The sequence below is a fragment of the Cynocephalus volans genome, chromosome 11 (assembly GCF_027409185.1).
Source record: "Cynocephalus volans isolate mCynVol1 chromosome 11, mCynVol1.pri, whole genome shotgun sequence".
In the NCBI taxonomy this organism is placed as follows: domain Eukaryota; kingdom Metazoa; phylum Chordata; class Mammalia; order Dermoptera; family Cynocephalidae; genus Cynocephalus; species Cynocephalus volans.
This window is the reverse complement of record NC_084470.1, coordinates 78195764-78217362: the sequence shown is the minus strand read 5'-3', so window position 1 is coordinate 78217362 and position 21599 is coordinate 78195764. Positions and strand designations below refer to the sequence as shown.

The 21599-nt window shown below is 36.6% G+C and overlaps 1 protein-coding gene across 10 annotated transcripts in view; it reads right to left on the bottom strand.

Moving 5' to 3' along the window:
- The window catches only part of MITF (melanocyte inducing transcription factor), a 211339-nt gene that overhangs the window by 76289 nt on the left and 113451 nt on the right, over window positions 1-21599 (bottom strand). For 7 of the 10 annotated variants that reach the window (XM_063114138.1, XM_063114140.1, XM_063114141.1 and 4 more), the window contains exon 2: window positions 8329-8581. In XM_063114138.1, the coding sequence (XP_062970208.1) occupies window positions 8329-8581 (253 nt within the window). The remainder of the gene's footprint in view (window positions 1-8328; window positions 8582-21599) is intronic. The other 3 variants (XM_063114139.1, XM_063114143.1, XM_063114145.1) reach the window with 1 other exon arrangement.

Sequence of the window (21599 nt, the reverse complement as noted above, 5' to 3'; positions counted from 1 at the left end):
CAATCCCAATACCCATTCCAGAGATAACTAGTAGAAACGATCTGGTATAGATGCATTTAGACCCTTTTCTAGAACATTTTCTATTTTTTAATAATGATTAAAATGATTCCTTTTCTAGGACCATTCTCTACCTTAACAGACTCCTAACTTTATCTGCTTTGTATGCTCCAATTTTGACTCATTTCCTTTCCACAAAGTTATAAATTAATACCAAAACATCCAACTTTATAAATAAGATCTGAAAGATTGTTATATTACCAGGAGCTAAATTTTTCTTGAAGTTCAGGCTGATGCTCAAAGAAGTCAATAAAAAGGGATGCATTTTGGGCAAGAGACAATATTTTAGTACTGATTGTAGCTATAACCCTGAGCAAAGCCACTGTACTGATTCACGTATTCTTAACACAGATCCCACCCACTTATTTTAGTAGGACAAAGTTAAAATTAGATTTTGCTTGCACATGTCCACAACCTGTCTTGTTCAAAAGCATACCTACAGAAGGTAGTCTATCTTTCAAATCTAAGTTCTCTCTTTAATTGTTAGGGTTAAGTAGGTAGTGTTTGTGAAGGAGACTCATGACTTCTTCATATAATAATACAAGATTTATTATAGCTGAAATTCACAAAAAATAACCAGAACTGAAGTTCCAGTTTTAAGTGCTAAAATATAGCAAAAGCTCCAATACTACAGGAGGGAGCAGAGGAAGAAAAACTAAAAATGCAACTATAATTTCAGGAGAAAATTCATTTTAAAAGAAGTGTATGAGTCTACCAAATTGAGTAGTTCAAAATTCATTTGAAACAATGCAGATGTATTATTAAAACACATGGAACTATAAAGCATATGAATTGTGATCACCTGGGCCATCAAGATCTTTAGAACATGAGTGATCTTGAGTTACGATTTTTGGATGTTGTTACAGAAACTTTCACTGTAGTGCTTTTTAACCCATAATGATGACTGTCACTAAACCATAAATTACCATTGTGGTCAAGGTGGCCAGGCAGTCTTTTTATATAGTAAAAACATATCCAGTTCTTTCACCTGGCATATCATGGAGACTCATGTAGATACTTTAATTCAATAGGGAAAGCCCTCACTAATCCCAAATGCTTAAGATCATGTATCTTTCTGGTAAGCCTGTGAGACTTTCTCTGTAGGTTCTCTCTGACCTACCACTCTGCTCTAACATATTCTGTTACTGGTGATTCCCCAGAAGTGTTTAGAGTATGCCCTTAAGCTCTGTAGAAAACACAGGAGACAGCAGGGTATGGTTATAAGTAGATAGGATAGGGTGTAGAGCCTAAACATGTAACCTGGGGCCAGTGATAGTTGCTCTATGCCTCAGTTTTCCCATCTGAGAGATAGGGCTTATCCTGCCTATCCCATGGGGATGCAAAAGAGATAAATGAGCTAAAAGACATGAAGTGTTCACCTTCCCACCAATACACCCCATAATTAATGTCTGTGAAGTCAAGGGGGCACTCTTGCTTTTCCTCCTCCAAGCCGCTTCAGGTGGTACTGCATTTACACCAGGAACTCCTATAAAAGTGTTAAGCTATGGCCTGAAGCTCTGTAATAAACATTTGCTACAGGCCCCAGGCTATCATGTCATGGGGAGACTGAATATCACTACTTCTCCCTCCTGAAGTTTGACAGGTCATTCCTTCTAGGAGAGGTACTACCACTAGTGGGCCATGCAGTTCGACTGAGTGAGTTCAAATTCTAACTGAAGGGCTCACTTTGGTGACTTTGGGTGAGCTATTTAACCCCTTTGCCTCAGTTCTCACATCTGTGAAACAGGGATGCTAATAATAACTACTTCACAGACCAATTGTGGGATTAAATTAGTCAATACTGGTAAAGTCCAGGGCGGGCACATGCTAATCACAACGGCTATTTACAACAGCTCTCCTGGGGAGATACAGACCAGGCCAGAATATAGGAGTCACATCTCTAGGAACTTAACAGATATTCTCTAAACACAACACAGGAGAAGAGTTGGGAAAGATACTGATGACGCTACAGGAATGTTTCCCAACCTGTTTTTCATCAGCACCCCCTAAGGAGCCTTTTTAGCCATTTTTCTCCTAATTGTCTCCCCTTGGCCCCTATCTCCATGAAATTTTAACGGACACATATACCACATATATGTTTATGTACCATGCTTTGTAGGGTTACAAAGTACTGTAACATCTAAGCCTTTTTTGCCTTCCAAGAACCAATTTTTGTCCCCCGGGTGGGGAGGGGGGTGGCAATATCACTTCTGTTGAGGATACATGCCCTACAGGGCTCATCACATTAAAGAGAAACAGCCATTAAAATTACCAAAGAGGGGAAAAAAAATACCAAAGAAAACTAGGCCCACTCCAATTTTTAGCTCTCACTGCTTGGCCCCAGACCTTCAAATTTGCGTTACAATACCGCCCTCCCCTCCAGCAGTTTGGAATTATGAAAACTGTGTAAGTGAAAGGAGGCTCCAGCCACCAGCATGGCTTCCTCTAACAAGAAAATGAGAAGGAGAGGAGCAGGTCCCTCCTCTCACGTCAGCCCACAAGATGACTTCAGTGATTGCAAAGTAGCTCATGCAGAAGACAGCAAAGATCCTCCCTCATACTTAAAGAGAAGGTGCTGCCTGGTTCAGGTGTCCCTGGGCACAGCTGGCCCTCTGTGCAACCTGACAAAATCAAACCACCAGATCCTACTGTACCCCTCGGCCTTGTGATCACAGAAGGAGAAATCATTTCCATGTTGTGCCAATGTTACCAAGTGAACATGTAATTAGAGCTGACGTTTCAATGTTTTCATAAAAGTGGAATTAATTCATAGGCTTAGCTGTATAAAAGGTGAATATTTTGTTTTAGATAGTTGCTCCCCATGATCTGCTCTTTCAAGTAGACCGACCCTAAAAATCTAAGCAAAGATGACTTTCTTCAGCCAGCATTTTACCACTAGTTACTGGTCACTAAAAGCAGTACAGACAGAAAAACCAAGTCTAACATTAATCAGTAAGCACTTGCCGAGATTCTCACACTACTTAGACTGTGTTAAGTTTGATTTTACCAATGTGAGCTGATTCTACAGAGGACCTACTTGTGCCAGCCCTGAGATTACTAACTCCTCGCCCACAGGGGTACGTAAAGCAGTGTAAGAAGCAAATGGGCTACAGACAGTGCCAAGCAAACTGGCACACACCAGAACGATCAGGCTCCTTTCAAAACACACAGTGAGAAATCCCCATTCGGCCTTGGGAAAAGTGGTTTCGGAAGAAGCAGTATTCTCAAAGTAGACATAACCCAGAAGAAAAAGAAATTCTATTTCTTTTGTTCCACTTGCAAATGTGAACAAAGAAAAATACAGGGTTATGTCTACCTGATCAAAACTGCCTAATATATTTCTTCAGACCTGGCTCCCACAAAAGGCAACTGTCAGGTTAGAAAACAGAAAACATCAGGGAGGCCGCCCCTACACTGTTAAGAGCTGTTTCCTCCTGGGAGAGTGATGGAAGGAAAGCGGTAGGAGAGAGCATGAGTTCCCTGTTGGATTATTCTTCCACACTGCTGACATCTTTTAATAGTTAAACATTGCCTGCAATTTTTAAACAATCAAGAAAATGAGTTTTAAAGAGAAAGAAAATTACCTTATGTGTGACACAATGATTCAAAGACTCTGCAGGGAAATGAGGTCTCTGGGAGGATGAAGAGCTGTTTGTAGAATGTGGAAATGAGTCCCTTTCTCCCCTAGAACGAGGATGTGGCCTTGCAGACACCAAATTTAATTCAAAAACAGAAGGACACTTATGTTTATAAGAGGTCCCTGAAATTGAAGCTGATAGATTGTGTAAGTTACATTGACTGGGGACGTAAGTACATGATGACCCATAGTTCATATGAATGAACTATGGTATTCAAAGAAATCTCAGACACAGCAGGTCCTTATGGGGACAACAATTCTAGCAATGGATCCCCTAACTAAGGGGGACCAAGGCAAGCTGATCGGAGACATGGTGTACCTGTTCCCATTTCTTAAGCCACCGTGATGCTATTCAGGGTCTGTATTCCTGGTTAAGGAAATCAGGAACAAAATCTAAACGTAGACTGTGGGAGAAGTCCCTTCTGCCGATCCATATGCCACCAACCCACCTGTAACTCAACACATATCCTTTTTCATGTTTCTGTATTATACCCACAAAATATGTCACACCTTGAAAATTCTACTCCAGGCAGATTTCATAATTTATAGAGAAAGACCAGAAATTTAGTTATCAACACTTACTCTCCCTAGTGAAATCTCATGAAATGTCAGCTGAAGAACAGGGTAACGAGGAAGCAGGCCTTCCATCCCAACTCACTAGAATCTCTACCCAAACGGGATGCAATGTTCACGAGATAACCACCTAATAAGTTCCCAAGTGAATTTGGATTACAATAGAGGGTCCTGGCAAAAAGTGTTTCTGTAACTGACAAATGACAAGCATCATCTCTAATTGCAAAGCAACTTGTCCAAGTCCTGAGATGATTTGGAAAAGAAGGAATAATTTAAATGAAATTCCCTCAAACGATTTAAAATAAAATATCCTAAAGACAAAAAAGTCTTTTTATCTTTTAAATTCACATAATCTTTCTCCTAAGCAGAAGAGAAAAATTCAGTGTACAATCTATTCCAGACAGAATAGATTCCAGACAGAACACCCTAACTTTAAATTCTTAAACTTCAAGGTGAAAGAAAGGAAGAGAGAGAGAGAGGGAATAGGAAGTCCTTGGCAATTCCCTGCAAATTTTTTAACAGAGAAACGTTTTCAAGCTATAAACTAATGTTTTCAAGTTATAAATGTTCAGAGTTCATGTTCGTAAGTAGTGGATAAAGAAATCCTGATGAATTTGCCAGTCCAAGATCAGAGCAAGCAGCTGCTTCTATAACCCACCAAAGTTAGGGAGATGAGACTGTGAAAACAGATGCCTGATGAGTGTGTAAACAAGAACTCTGTGGTTGTGATGATTCTTTAGCTATCAGGCCTGATGAGTCCATAAGGTCTGTCCTTGGTTACTATGCTTCTTTTTGAAGCTACATCAAATTCAAACCTCATGTTTGTATGACTTGCATGCCAACAAAACTCAGAAGCCACTTCCTTCAATGGTTCTTAAGGACATTTTTTGGTAATTCACAATTTGAAATTCAGGGAATATTCCCTACTTCAAAAAATGCATTATGTACTCCAAGTGTTGGATAATCTATGGTAAAGAAGCATCCTTTAATTACACTACCCAATTGAGTAAGGTGTCCTTAAGAAAGTGGAGAGTATCTCTAATAATGTAAATATATAGTATTAAAACTAATAATTCCATGTCACTCAACATGAAAATCAGTAAAAGATAAAAATCCATAAATTAATGAAATCAATATAGAAACCAGAGGCTTATCCTGCAAAGCATCATTAACTTACAGACTGAACGATGACCATGTGTTGAAGAATGAGTGATGCAAATTTCCATCCTCTAAATATGAATTCCAAACAGTCCTATGTTTACCAGATGTGAACAATTTTTAAATGTGCTTTGTAAAGCTTCATATTTTAACATAACTCTGCCAAGAATGGGATTAACCTAAAACACTAATCTAGCTTTTCAAAGTCAGTCATTCAACCTACTGATAGTAAAATGTTGGTAACCTGAGTGTATGTGTGTGTGTGTGAAACCTAAACTGTGAACTTTCTTCCATCGAGTTCTTGCAAACCAGTTGAGAGACAAAGGGATTAAGTGGTTTGTTAGTTTGTCTAATTGTACACATCTACCTCCACTGAGAAGCAGGTATGTTCTGTTTTAACAATTTAAACCTTTAAAGATTAAATGAAGAGTTTATTCAGCTATACTATGAGAAAATATTTATTCAAGATAATCTGTATCATAATGCATTCAATTAGTATACTTGGTATTACCCATTTTGTGAAAACGTATATTCATAAAAAAATGGTCCAAGATGAAGCAAATTCATTGTTCTGCTATTAACCATTGACTTCATAAAAGTATGCTTATGATTTAAAAACAGGAAAGGGAAAATTTTTTAAATGACCACCTATCTCTCATTTATCTTTTTCTAATAAATATTTCATAATACTTTCATACACATAATACTTTTCATGAAAACTATTTTTATAAAGTACTAAGTCTTCAAGTATCTGAAGCAATCATTTATATGACACTCTCCTTAAAAATGCTATTTGAATTTCTTAGAATATCACCTTATATGAAATCATTTATTATTTTGGTCTTCACTTAAGGGTACTACAATTTGTCTAAATAGCTATCAAACCTATCCATATTGCTATGCCTTTCATTTACATGACACACTTCACTTAAGTTTATATAACTGAAGTATAAATAGGCAAAAGTTGAATAAACTATATTCAACATAAAATATAAAATTGCTAATTACTTATTTTTAGTTAGACTATGTCTTCTGGTTCTAATAATTTATTTGCACTTTAAATTTGGATGTTTTTCTAGCCTAGCTAATTTGGGAACTGCAGTTCAATCCAGTGTTACCCAGACACGCAACATATAAGGAAAAATGGCTATATTATTCAAACCATTTAATGTAGATTTTAATTTTAATAATTATCAATAATAACATATTTTAAGTAATAAAAACATTTTTAAAGTATGCACATTTTTAAGATGACATGGAAATTATTTCCCCACCATCAGATATAATTACCTTAATAGGAATATTGATTTCAACTAATACACTTTAATATAATATCAAACATTACCTTCAGACTGGACATAAGCCACCACTGGCCCAAATCTATGTTAATTCTTCTAAAATTCTCCCTTCAGATTAAAAAAGTAGACTATTACGATGAATAAAAGAGACATATTTCTCCACATCTTATTACTATTTAATTCACCCAACTTTAAATAACCTAAGTTATAGACAAAACAATTATGATTTTTACAAATGTAAAATGACTTGAATCTTAAATAAATCTTAAACCTATAAAAACTTAAATAGTGATTGTCAATTTTCACCTAGGCAAAACAGAAAAACTCAATGTATAATCTATTCCAGAGAGAAAACCATGCGTTTACTAGAAGGGGGGGAAAAAAAGAGTAAAAGATCCATTAGTTGTAGCAATACCCAGAATTTCAAACAATCATGTTAGAATAAAATTTTATGCTTAAACCATTTGGATCTTCTTTGCCCTCACAGAATTTCAGTTGGTTTCTCTACCAATGAGTTCCATTATTTCACTATTACATGTTAAAACAGTCTTTGCAAATAAAAAATAATTGACTTTAAATTTGTTTTTAAAGAATCCCTTTTCTACTTCCTGGAAAGGATCACATATTGCGTCTTGATCACAACACATCATCTCTCTATTTACTTCAATAGTAAACTTTAAATAGCAGGAGATTTTTTTTCTGAGCATACAAATGAATGCGAAGACCAGCAATGAATCACCAGCGTGTAAAGTACACATTGTTTAATGAACAGTAACACTTGGGACTCTTTAGAATGAATCAATTAGGTGAGTGAGTACAAAAAAAAAAAGCTACAAAAATAAAAAGTAAGGAAGTTCCCCTGCTATCTTTTAACTGTCCTTGAATCAGTTATATTTAAGAATTGAAATGTTAATCTTTAAACAAGGAGTACCTCCCTGTGTGATGTGGAAGACACACATGTGAGATGGAATTCTGTTCTTAGACTTGTTACAATTTTCCCTAGTAATTAGGAAGCTATATGTCCCTGAAAGAATGATGCTAACAAGCTCCTGCAGTTTTTACTCCAGCAAGAAATCAAAGAGACCCAAAGCAGACAGCTCACTTCAGTAAAAGGATTATGCAGTCTGGTTACTAAAGCACAGAAAACTCTTCCACAGTTTTATATCTGAAGAGACCTTCTAGAAGAGTCAAAGTCTATAACCAGCATTATTTACTGAATAAAAAGAAATTACAGAGTGGCCATGGAATGTATTTAAGAAAAAACATATACAACTTATCAGAAGAGGCCATTGCAGATAACTTTTACATTTTGAAACTTTCCCCAAAAAGATAGATATTATTACAACAAACACCTATTCCTACTCGTGATTGCTCACAGAACATTGACACTTTTCCACCATTTATTGAGAGTTACTATTACATTCACAATTAGTTTACATCCTTCTTTTACAATACAAAGGCACATAAGAATCAATGGAGTTGGTGTTTACAAAGATCGTTCTCATGGGTCATTATAACCAAACACACAGTCAGATACATAAAACACGTAGAGAATGGAAAATGGAAGAGGGTTGGGTCCAACCAACAAGAAGGACATTCACATACCTTAAGGACTTCCATCGGCACCTGGGTGGCAGAGGGAAGGGTGGTGGGCACGCTGACGTTTATGGCTGATGTCTGACTCACGGGCACTCTCTGTTGCATGAACTGGGCCGCCTGCAGCTTCTGCTGCTGCTGCTCCCTGCGCTCCTGCTCCTGCATCTGCTCACGCATGAGTTGCTGGCGTAGCAAGATGCGTGATGTCATACTGGAGGAGCTTAGCGGAGGCTTGGAGGCCCCAGGATGCTCCGCAGAACTGCTGTGGGAAAACCAAAAGGCACACAACATTTAGTTCCCTAATGAGACCCTTCGCTTGCATTTGGGGGTATCCTAAATCATACCAAACTAAGAAATGAGCTTGCAGAAATATAATCAAGTTGCAGAACGGTACCCACGTAATTGAAAATAAAGAGGTGCCAGGATTGAAGTCATTAGTAGTTGAATTAAAATAAGTCAGCTTGATTGCATCGAGACATTTTTATCAGGCAGCTTAATTCTTTTTTTGACATTTTATACTGCACACTATCATCACCACCAAATATAGCACCCCATACGTAGTGCCAAGAAGCAATGTGTCTTAATGGCACCCACATTTCCACGTTTAAAAATAAATTGCTTTAGAACATAGTATCATGGAATACTATATACCATTATAGTATCATGATCATCAATTGTGTAAAGTATCCTGGCTAAACGCTTTCTTTTTAGACCATTATTTCTTTTTATACATGTTTTAATAAATTTGTAATATATGTAAAAAATAAATAAATTGCTTGATTTGCTTTTTTTCTATAACTGAATCTAACCAAATAACTACTCCTACGTGTTATCTAAGTTCCTTGAAGATGTCTAAAATGTTTACTAACAAGGAATTGTTTAGTGAGCTTTGTCATGGGGAAACTTTTCTAAGATACGGAAAGTAAAAATCATCAGTAAAAGAAGCATTTGGACCAGAATGTTAACACTGAACTCCACCTCAGTCTTTAGGCAAGAGGGCAGAAGACAAGCTGGTTTGACAACCCAATTCTTCTCTGCCTGGTTTTCTTTGTAGCGTCTTTTCTTCTGATTCATCTTGGCATGTCCTCGACGATGAGTGCGCTCGGCGCATTCCCCATGAATCCTACTTCTAGTGGTTTTGGTACTCTCTCTACCCAAAATTATTTTAAATGCTTAAATACTAGTCATAAGAAGAAAAGACTTCTTAATATTCCTAAATATAGTTTTTGATTGCTTATCTTGCTAGCTCTATGGCATCAACAAATTTTTAAACCTCTCTCTGCCTTAGTCAGCATATCTGGAAAAGAGAGATAGCACCCATTTATAAAAGTGGAAGGTGTTTTTTCAAATTTCTATTGCATCATTTATATTTTAAAGCCCTGCCTCTTGGGGATTTTTTGAGGATTAAATAAAACAATGCATATAACCCCCCTAGTACAATGAGCACCATGTAGTACTGCCTCAATAAATGGTTGCTATTGCTATTATTACCCAGAAATGTAATCGTCTATTTCTCACTATATATATATATATATATATATATATATATATATATATAGTGGGGAAAAAATATATATATACACATACTGAAATATATATATTTTTTCTATTTCTATTTTATATTTATATTTTATATATATATATACACATTTTTTAAAAATCTCTATTTAGGACGAACAGTAAAAAACCTTAGCACCTAGAAACAAAAAAAAGAACGATTCGAGAAAACATTCACTCTTAAGTTGCGCTTCAAGGGAAGTATTTGTACCTTGAGTTTCCCTCCTCAAGTATAAACCCCCATATTGTCTTTATCTTTTAACAAAAGGCAAAATAATGCCTTTAAATCACTGACCATCCTTATAAGCTCCTTAACGATAGAAATCTTCAGAGTCTGCAGGTAATAAAACATGCTAAAGGATGAGGATGCTTCGCTCTCACTGTCCCAGAAAAACTACATAATAAAAATTATACTAGGAGTTTACTTATTTTCACCACAGGAAATTGGTTCAGTAAATTGTGATAGGTTCATATAATGCAATACCTTGCAGCCATTAAAAATGGCGTAGAAAAATACTTATTGATATGAATAAAACTACATAATATAATGAACTTAGAAAAGCCAGATGCAGAATAACATACAAGGCAGAATCCAATTTTTCCAAAAACAAAACGTTCATGACAAGAAAAAGTGTAATGATAATGTCACTCTGGGCCATTGCTGTACTAAGGTATATGTAAGAAAACAATTTAATATTATCAAGAAACTATATAATTGCTCATACAATTTGCTTCAGAAATTTCACTGATGGAAAATTTTCCTAATAATCCAAACGTGGGAAAATTGACATTACAAAACTCTTTACAAATTGCAAAATATTCTTAATTACCTAAATTTGCCCCATAATATGAGAATGGTTAAATAAATTATGATACATGAATTTGATAAAATAGTACTTTTTTAAAAGAAATTGGACAACAACAGAGCAAATTGGGAAATGCATGTAATAAGAGTAAATTAAAAAGCAGGATTCAAAAGCATATCTACATTCTGATTTAAAATAATTACACAAACATACCAAATGACTAGCAGGGTATATATAAAGATGACGATCAGAGTTGCCAGAGTAGAAGTGGAATTACAGGTAAAATTCTTTAACTTTAGTTCCCCCCCAGCTATAATAAAGCTATAATATTTTCTTTCAGTGGCAGAATATATGCCACTAGAAACTAATTTAAAAACACAAAGAAATTACTTGAGTAATCAAGGTTAACATTTGGCTAGAAGAAAGGAGACTGGACCCATCATAGACAGTATTTTGACAAGAAATAAGACAGAAAAGTAGTGACTAATTCCAACACATCAGTTCTCTTATGTCTCCAGCATCTCAGAAAACTTAACCTTCTCTCCATTTTTTTCCTACATTTACTACAGATGCACAAGAAACTGAACAATGTTAATACCTCGCTTATTGTTTTAATATCATGCACTCATCCACACAAAAAGAATACCCAGCCATTACTCGATTCACCTAAAATAATAGATTCACTGGGTAAAGCTCTACTAAAAGAGCATCAAAAAAAAATGTATTTTCCACTTTGGAGTATGTGTTCAAAGCTCAAATGTACTTCCCTAAGCCAAGTGGGGAGAGAGAGGGTCAGCTATTTAAAAATAAATAAATAAATAAGCGGTCTTACTATTCAAAGCCTGTCGGGTTAAAACATTCCCAGAGAGACTTGATCCTTTTGATAAAAACAGGAGCAAACCTTTGAGCTGTAGCAAATGCAGCTCGGCAATAATCGCACTAATTAGCTGCTCAAGACAAGTCATTGGCTGTGATATTGGGGGAAAAATCCTTCCAATTAACAGTAAAGCATTCTTGAGACATCTTAAGTTAAAATTACTAGTTATCAACCACACTAAGTCTTTATACTTTAAAGTTGACAACAATAACATTTAAAGCACTTTCTAAAATACCCTGTCAGGAGAGAAAATGCATATTTATACAGTAGGCCAGTATAAATAAATTGAAACCCCACTAAAGAAAATATAGCAAATATATTTTTGTATTTATAAAAATTTAGCAAAGCTCAGCTGATTGACTTTTTTTTTTTTTTTTTTTTTTTTTTTAATTTGTTAAAAGTGCCAGTGAAGCATCAGAGTCACTTCATCGCACACACTTCCCGGCAGGATATTTCCACATTGTTAAAGATGACTCCCCAATTCTCAGCTTTGCTCTCATCTTTTAAACATCGTTTCTCTTCGAAATAATTCAATCTGCAATTATCACCTTCTGGACAAAAAAGAAGGTATCTACACTGCAGAGTGTTAGCAGGTCAAATGTGCATAATGTTTTAAATTCAAAATCAAGGTTTATGTGAGAACATTACAGGTGGCTACAGTGCTTATTTTTAAAAATGAGGACCTGATGCTCAAGCTACTAATGATGTGCAAGGAGAGATGTCTAAATGTATTTAATTGTAAAAGCTAACTGAACTCATCCTGGGCCCATGAAGCTCAATCGTCGCTAAATAATCCTAATTCCATGAGTCTGATACCTTTTAATCAGATTATGTAAAGGTCATTTATTCAACAAATAGTTATTGCCAGGTGCTGGGAATACCTGGTTTGTAATCTCACAGAGTTTAAAGCTACAGTCACATAATTCTTCTGAGATGCCTTGAAAATTTTTAAGTCAGTTATCTAGATTATCAGACTCTGACCTAGTTCCACATGGGAAGGTGTGCATCTCACCACCAGAAATCATCCTCTGAAAGCCAGCTGGTGGAGAGACAAAAGCCTTTACTGACACTCGCCCAAGTCACTGAAGACAGACACACAACTCCCCTGAGAATGGGAATTGCCCAACCCTGACTCAAGAAGGATGATCACCAACTGGACTCAAGTTCTAGCTCAGTCTCTGATGAGCAGCGTGATCTTTAGTGGGCCACTTAGCCTCTCTGGGCCTCTCCAAAACTCACCCCCTAAATGTACTGCAGGGGCTAGATGAGCTAATGTTAGCTGAATTAAAGTGCTCAGCTCAAAGGCTAGAATGCAGTATATGGAAAATAGGAGGCCACTAAATGTGACCTGAGTTCCTACCTCTATGGCTGAATTGACATTTTTAAACTTTAAAGACTTCCCCTTCTCTGTGATGGTATGGTTATATCAGACATGGGCTCTGAATTATCTGGTATATTCCTAAATCCAAACAGTTTACTCCACCACCTTCAATAGTCACATAAATACATCAGAAATTCCATTAAATCCAATATCCCAGCATTCAATCAATATCTGCCTGATCACCCCTCCCCTTTAACAGTGATGCCAATGCCCCTTTACTAGACAATATGAGTCGTTCTTGGGCCTCGATATCACAGTCCTCCAAGACAGGACAGTAAGTTAGTCAATCTCTGTGTACTGGGAGTTTCCTTATTCATACAGAGTATTTAATACATCTGCCTCTCAGCGTTGTAGTGAGGATTAAAATTTGTAATAGATATAAAAAGCTTAGCACAATGACTGGAACATGATCCAATAAACTGGAACACAGTTCAAAAATTAGTGGCAAAAATAATATTAAATCATAAACATGATACTTCTTTTTGATACAAGGAATCAACTTTTTATAAGACTGTGAACAAGTCTGGACCAAAGAAGATACGTCTTATGACGTTTAAGCAATCCTATTTAATTCAGAGAACCTGACAAAATCTTGCAGGGATGGAGAGAGAAGATAATTTATTCGGCAATCCTCTCATGAGTCATAAAGTAAGAATCCTAGAATTTTTGTCCAATAAAAAATAATCTTCATTACAGTCATTCGGTTGATAGAGCTCAAAGCCTAGTATTTGCTAGCACTGAGGTACAATTTACTTATGTGCAGGAAAGCACAATGGCTGATGTTCACATACACAGTGAGACAGTCACAGAAAGGCACAAGAATATTAACCTCGGCTACAGATGAGAAAGCTATGTCAGGGATAGTTTAAGCTACAGGAGTTTCCAAAGTCAAAAGGCTGGCTGCAATAAAATCAGCTGAGGACTTTGTCTTAAATAAAAATGCCCATTCTTAAATAAAAATGCCCTAAACTGAAAAATACCGATTTCAGTTTAGGTAAAGCCAAAGAATCGACATGTTTACAAATATTCTGCAGCTGATCCTGATACTAGGCCATGTTTGGAAACATCCAAGATCACCCATCTGTTTGGTAGGAGAGCTGGCCCTTGAAGTTGCTTCCCTGATTCTTAGACAGTGCACTTTCCTCCACATCTGAGGAAATTCACATTCCGTTTCCCAACTCCAGAGAGCCTGACCGGAGCTCTGAAGAGTCCTTCTGATACTGAATTCAACATGTTGGATGGGAGAGAATGGGAAGGACTACTCACTCCTTCCAAATGGGCTATGAAGCCAAACAAAAACGTCTGTCCAGAAACTACCAATGGGTCTTTATGGTCACAGCACAACTACTTCATCATAAATAAAAGGAACTGATAGGCTGAATTTATAGAAACTATTTGTTCTACAAGCAAAATAAAATTCTTAAGAATCTTTTGAAAGTACCTACAAGTGCAAATGGTTATTTATTTTTTAATGACAGTCTAGGCATCTAACATTTCATTATGATCAACACTTCCATTTTCTCAATCTTTCCATTCCTTCCAAAGTGATTCAGGATGATTTTTTCACCATGCATGGTGGAAACAAGTCCAATAAGAAACTACATCATTCCTTATATTTAAAATAGCTGAGAGTATAACCCATGTAAATATGAAAGTACCAGATATCACAGTCTAGCTTCAAACACAGAGATGTGGACTTACGTCACCACTAAACTTGGGTTCTAGTGGTCAAGAAAAAGAATGAAAATCTGCCAAGATTCCAGCTTTTTCTGGTAACATTTCCAGCTCAGATAATAAATACTCCAGATTCCTGGCACAAAAGAAAATAAAAAGGCTTGTAAAACACAGCATGTCTTTCTCCCCTTCTTCCTTTCAACAAATATTTGAATGCTTTCCAAAGTGTTTCTAGACATTCAGGATAATGTGGTGTCCAAACCGGACAGTGCTCCTGTTTCTGGAGCTTTGTACTTTTCATTGTACAAAAGGAAAAAACGTTCTAAAAATTAAGAACCACCAATCATATATAATTTAAAATTTGAAATCTTTACTTTCTAACACCAAGACCCTAATTAGTTGGTAAAAAATTGGAGATTCTACATATTTATTCAGGACTCTGCATATTCTTTAAGCTGGACCTTTGGCCGGTACCAGGCAAAACCGATCTCAATAACTGATTAAATAAAATCAAAGAGAACCTTATAAGACTCCCAACACATCAGTATTCTTCAAAAGAGGGTACAAAAAATGATACCCTGGAGTACAAAAAGAAAAAACTAGAACATTTCTTTACATTTATTTTATCTCATCATTTTTATTTTCTATTTTTGTTCACATTTTATAATGTAATATATAAGTACAGTGGCACATACATAAAATTCACAAATTAAATAAAAACTGTCGAGAGGGCTTGCTTGAAAAAAAATTAACTAGGAGGGATGATCAAAAATGTTTAGAGGGCTGGCCAGTGAGCTCAGTTAATTAGAGCATGGTGCTGATAACAGCAAGGTCCAGGGTTTGATCCTTGTACCAGCCAGCCAACAGGGGAAAAATTGTGTGTGTGTGTGTGTGTGTGTGTGTGTGTGTGTGTGTGTGTTTGTGTGTGTGTGTAGAGAGAGAGACCTCTGTAATACATGAGCAATGCTCTTCCAGGAAATTTTCATCACCAAATTTTTTTTAAGTTGCTTATTTTCACTACTCCCAAAGTGTTTCCCACTTCTATATACTCCAACTAAGGAGAATGTCAATCTATTACTAAAAGATATTTTAGACCAAGGATATGAACTTTGCCATTTCCTCATTTTATGACCACAAGTGATCTCCATTTTCCACCAATGCCACTATGAGTTGGCACCCTCAACACTCAGTTCCTTTCAAGGAAATCGCCTCTGAGAGCCAGACCATTGAAAGGTTAAAGTTAAAGCGCCCACAGTCAAGTTTTCTGTCTCTCATATCAAGCTTCCCTACACTAGACCAAACTCTAGAATTCTTGCTTACTCTGTCCAACTAGGGAATCCCATTCACATCTAGCTGCCATGTTTTAAAGGGCTCTGAAAAATTCGTCTCCTATAAATGTAAACATTTATGGTTTGTCAATCAAAACTATTAATAATAAATTTTTTGAAATAAAAAATAAAAAAATTTACTTCAAAAAATAAAATTAAAATTAAAATAATTGATATCTTATAAGGTATAAGGAATTGGTATGGCATGGCTAGATGTACCACCTAGAGTATTTTTTTTAAATGAACATTTTTAAAATCTAAAACTATGACAATCTAATGACTGAATTCAGACATGAATGTGAAAGTAATTGGGAGGAACTTTCTTAAAAGCAGAAAGCTCTTCCTATCCCCACTCAAATAATTGCCCCAATCACAGGGCGTGCTCTGTCTACTTGTCTAGATAACGTTTTAACAGATCACAGAAGATTCAAAAGCCTTAGATTACCATCACTTAACAATTACTGCATGCATAGGACATATCTACCAAGATGCAAAGCTTGAAACACTGTGTTGAAATCAGGACAAAAGTACAAACTATGATCTCAGGAGCAGTGATGGTGCACCTGTCATGGTTTACGATGCAACCTCACAAATAGTAGTAATGATTTATGGTGGTCACATGGTATTTATGCCTGCTCGGTATCCTGCCCCACTTCTTTTGTAAAGTACCCTCATTTCACCTTGATGAACCGGCCTCCTTCACTTTCGATTCATGAGGTTATACTGTGGCTACTACCTCCAGATATGGAAGCACAACCCAGGATTGGCCAATCAGCATATCCATCCCCCTAGCCACAGGGACTAACTCAGGAATAGGCTTGTGTCCCAAGATGGTTCAATAAGAGTCAGCCCTATGTCTGTGATTAGAACTACTGGGGCAAAATAACACTTTATACTAAGGTTTAGGAAGCTGGTAGAATACAAATCTGTAATTTCCTGGGTCTAAATGAGAAGAAACTCAAACTAGATGAAACAGTAATGTGAACTGAAAGAAAGGACAGAGCACTGAGGAGAAGGAAGAATAAAGAGGGAACCAGTGCTTAGGTGACAATGAGCAGCTGGATCAAACAATCCCTGATGCCTTGAAAACCCTGGACTAATTCTGGACATTGATTCACAAGGGCTAATCAAGCTCCACTTTTGCTTAAGCCAATTTGATGTACCCTGGGATACCGCTGCTGGTTTTTGTGACATTTTAGAAAATATCAGTAATTTTTTTTTTTTGACCGGTAAGGGGATCGCAACCCTCAGCACAGTGTGGTCCGCACCATGCTCAGCCTGTGAGCACACCGGTCATCCCTATATAGGATCCTCGGTGCTACCAGCGCCGCCCTCCCCCGAGTGAGCCATGGGGCCGGCCCAAAATATCAATAATTTTGATAAAGAAAATCAAAGTGTCAACCTAAGATCTACAATTCAAATAATCTAGAACCCATTCTCCTATTTTCTCCTTTTTTGGGCTGGGTACACTTTCCAGCTTTCCAGGAGTTAGGTTGGCTACCTGCCTATGCTTTACCAATGAAATTTAAGCAGAAATGTCATGTGGTGCTCCTTTAAAAGATACCCTTCTTGGAACCTTCTGCCACCATGTAGGCTGTCATTTGGCTGCACAGGCTGGAGCTCCAGGAGCCATTTTGGAACATGAGGTTGAGGCCCAGACTTGAGAATGAGGCCAGTAAGTACCTGGTCCTTCATGACCTGGTAGAGCCAGCTCTATGAGGGCAGAGACCTTTACATGTTATATTGACATATAGATTCCCCAGCACATAGTAGGGCAAAATAAATATTTGCTTAATGGCTAAATTTTGTATCCCTTTCTTAACAAATACTCCATCTCACAGAATCAAATGATACTAGAACCCTACTATTGGACAATCTTTAGTCAAAACATTTGCTTGAATCATCCAGTGACATAGAACTCTGAGTTCTAGGGATCTACCATATTTCCTTAATTTGAAGAGGAAATTTTCCTCTACATTTTAAGATTTCCCAAATCAGAATAGATCTTATAATCAATGACTATACTTAATAGTGTTTTTTTCTCCTCCAGTTGCATTATAATCAACAGTGAATTGGACTCAGGGAAATATATTTGATAGACAAATACTGTGGGATTGTGACTAATCATGACCCCTTGAAAGTTCAATTGAGTTACAATTTGGTAATTTAGAAATCTGAAAATGGGGGAACCCAACTCAATAAAAAAGGAAGAAATATTGATTCATTTACTATCTTTAGTGAAAATCCATGAAATACAGCAGATAAGAGCATAAGCCCTGGAACAAGAATGCCTGGATTGAAACCCTAGCTCTATCATTTCTTAGGTATATGACTTGGGCAGGATTTTTTTTTACCTGCCCAGGCCTCAGTTTTCTCATCTGTAAATGGGAGTGGAAAAAAGTACCTTTGTCACAGAGCAGTTATAAGAATCCAATGTGCTGACACAGGTAAGATGCTTAGAACGGTGCCCACAAACAATATGGCCAATGACTAAAAGTTAGGCAATGAATTCTCCTATCCTGTGTTTTAATTCCTGAAATGATATCCTCTGAGCATCTTAATAGATAAAAATTAGTAAAAACTGACAAATTATTTTCTAGGGAGCCAAAATTCTAGAATGTTGCTTTCTGCTATGATGTTCCTTTGCTTTCCTAGAGGAAAATACAAAACACAGAATTAATTCACAGTGTGTACCCTCCTAGAAAAACAGGCATGAGGAAGTTAAAGGGCAACAAACAGCTCAGTGAACAGTTTTGTCAAAGACGTTTGCGAAGAATTTCATTCTGAGAGTTTATAAGGGAAGCATCCTCCTATGGCAAGTATGTTAGTTAACTAGAAAAGGAAATTCAAAATTAAGAACTAATCTGGGTGTACATTTGATTTGACATTACTGCTGTCCTCATGCTACATCAGAATGGTGAGTTTCATCTGCCCATGGCATCCCATTCACTTGCTCAAAATTAATATTAAAAAAAATTAGTAAGTTATAGAGTACATTCTTGTAGGATATGAATCACAAAAAGCAGACATCATCTCTCCAACTATTACGTGATTTATAAGGCAGAAATTTATAACATTTCTAGCATAATGACATTTTAAATACATAATTATATATACCTTGTTCATAAAATGCTCTATCATTTTACAGACATGAGTAATTAAACTGCTTTAATGACACATAGAATGAAAAAATCTGAAGTATCTATAAAATCAAACTAATATACAGCAAAAATAGAAGCACAAGTAATTAAAGACATTTTTTAAACTACCTTTAATAAGACTTTTAAAAGACATATCTACTGAAAATGATGAACTTTAACCCACACTTAAATTTATGGGAATTTTATTTTTTTTAAGAATCAAATTCTAAAAATAGTTCAGCTACATCTAGTATTTTTCCATTATTCTTGCCATCTTTAAACACACCTTCACAAGCTGCTGAACATAATGCTTTTCTGACTTAATCAGAACCTCTCTCATGACCCAGGAACGTTCAGTAAATAATTATTAAGCTCCAAAGGTAGCTTTTGCATAAGTTGATTTGCTTGAATGCCTATTCACTTAGAGACACAGCTTTTAGCATTGTTTTCAAATCTTATCACCTAACAGTGAAAGTAAATGTTAAAGGGAGTGGAGGTATTTAGCATTTCTCTATTTTAGTATTTTTTTGAAACTGCCAATTTCAAAGTTGTTCTACATTTATATGCCAGGCAGATGATTCTGATGTTTGGATGTTTTGTTTTCCCCTCAAAGAGAAAAAAATCAATAAACAAAAATACAAATGAGGTGTTTATTAATGCAATGGTTCCTATTCCACAGTCAGAAAAAAAAAAGAGAGAAACCAAAAATCCTAAGGGTTTATAATGGGACTGTTTTGACAAACATTACTACTAAGCACACTGTTTTCCTGAAGAGAATTCTTTTTTATTGATAACAAAGCTAGGCTGCTGTCTATCTTACAATCATAAATCAAGCTCTTTTCTATCTCACCTTTTTCAAGTAGCCGTTTTTTTTATTTGTTGTCATTATTAAGACCAACATTCAATTTTAAACAAGATGGCAAAGATAATGGGGTAGAGCATTTCAATTCCCCCCCTCAAATTCGTTACCCTTGTCATATCCACCTACCAGAGGTTACAGCTAAAGCTGATTAAAGCCACAGTCACAAAGTAACAGCTCCAGTATTTTTAACTCCCAATAAAATCTTCCCTTCCTCTGTCTTCCCACTTAAAAAGAAAAAAAAAAAAAAAATCGCTCCCGTTAAGTGGTCCCGGGATTATTTCCAGAAGAAAACTTCACTTACAGATATAAGCTTTCAAAGGAGCATGGCATGAACATCTGAACTCTAAGCGCCTCCATCTTTTTTCCTTTAAGGTGTTCTGCAAGCCCTTGGCGAAGAGTGAAAGTCAAAGTTAGTTCTGGCACTGGCTGTGTCACTAGGGGTGGCTCCTGATAAGGCCCTGGAAACTCCAATCCAAACACAGCTCCGTGCTAGAACGGTGCCTGGTGTCTGTCTGCAACAGCAGACCTGTTTAATCCAGTACCTACTGTACCTGCAGGACAAAAATGCTGCCTCACACCGCAGAGGGGGCTACTTGAGGCCTCAGGCACAGCCAGAAATCCAATCCAGCAGCCTGGCGAGCACCTTGGGATGCTTATTTAGCCTTCCCCAGCTCAGATACCGGTTGAGGCTTGCAGGGGCTGCACGTTATTACAGAACTTGAAGGCAGAGGTAATTTCACATACCGGTGAATTTTTAACACTTAATGGAGTTACAGGATCTCAGTGGGAGAGTTGTGGGATTGCTCGTGTCTTTTCTCAGTTTGGGAGATCTCAGGCATCAACTCATCACACATCTCTAGCTGCTTTGCATCGTGCATAGGCATTTTTGGAGCTTGATAATTGAACGTGCCCTCCTCCTGACAGTCTAGAGATCCGACACAGAAATCCTTACCCTCAGACCCCAAGAATATAAGGAGAGCTGTCCTTGTCTGGTTCTAGTGGAAGTAAAACATAAACCGTTCTTAATCGTGGGCACCATCTTTCAGGACACGCAAATCTTAAAGCTATACATCTGTGTGCTCTTAGACCATCATCCAATCCAATTCTGAATGCATTGGTATACAAAAAGAAAAAAATAGCAATACATACTCTTAAAAGACTTAAAAATGCAGACATGACAACATCAATATTATCAAATATTTATGCAACTGCTACAGACTCAGCACACCAAAGGTTCCCTGCAGAGTTATGAAATGTGTATGTTATGAAATGTGTATGTGTATGTTTCTCCCTACATAAAATTCAAAGGTCAGAACAAAGACATCTAACACTGACTAGCTGTGTATTCTGGGCAGGTTACTTCACCTCTCTGTGCCTAAGAGTTTATCTCCAAAGTAAATGGTTGGAAAACAATGTAATCTCTATAAGCCACAATCAAACTCAAATTCCATAACATAATCTTTTTTTAACTTCCCTCTAATAATAGGAAATAGCCAGCCAGGAGTCTCAGCCAAACTATTTCTGGCTCTGTTTATTCCTTGCTCATTTATTCATTCACTCATTCTTTTGTTCAACAAATTTTATGAAATACCTACTATGTCCCAGGCACTGAGTAAACTCTTAGAGTTTATCATCTAGTGGGAAACACATTAAAG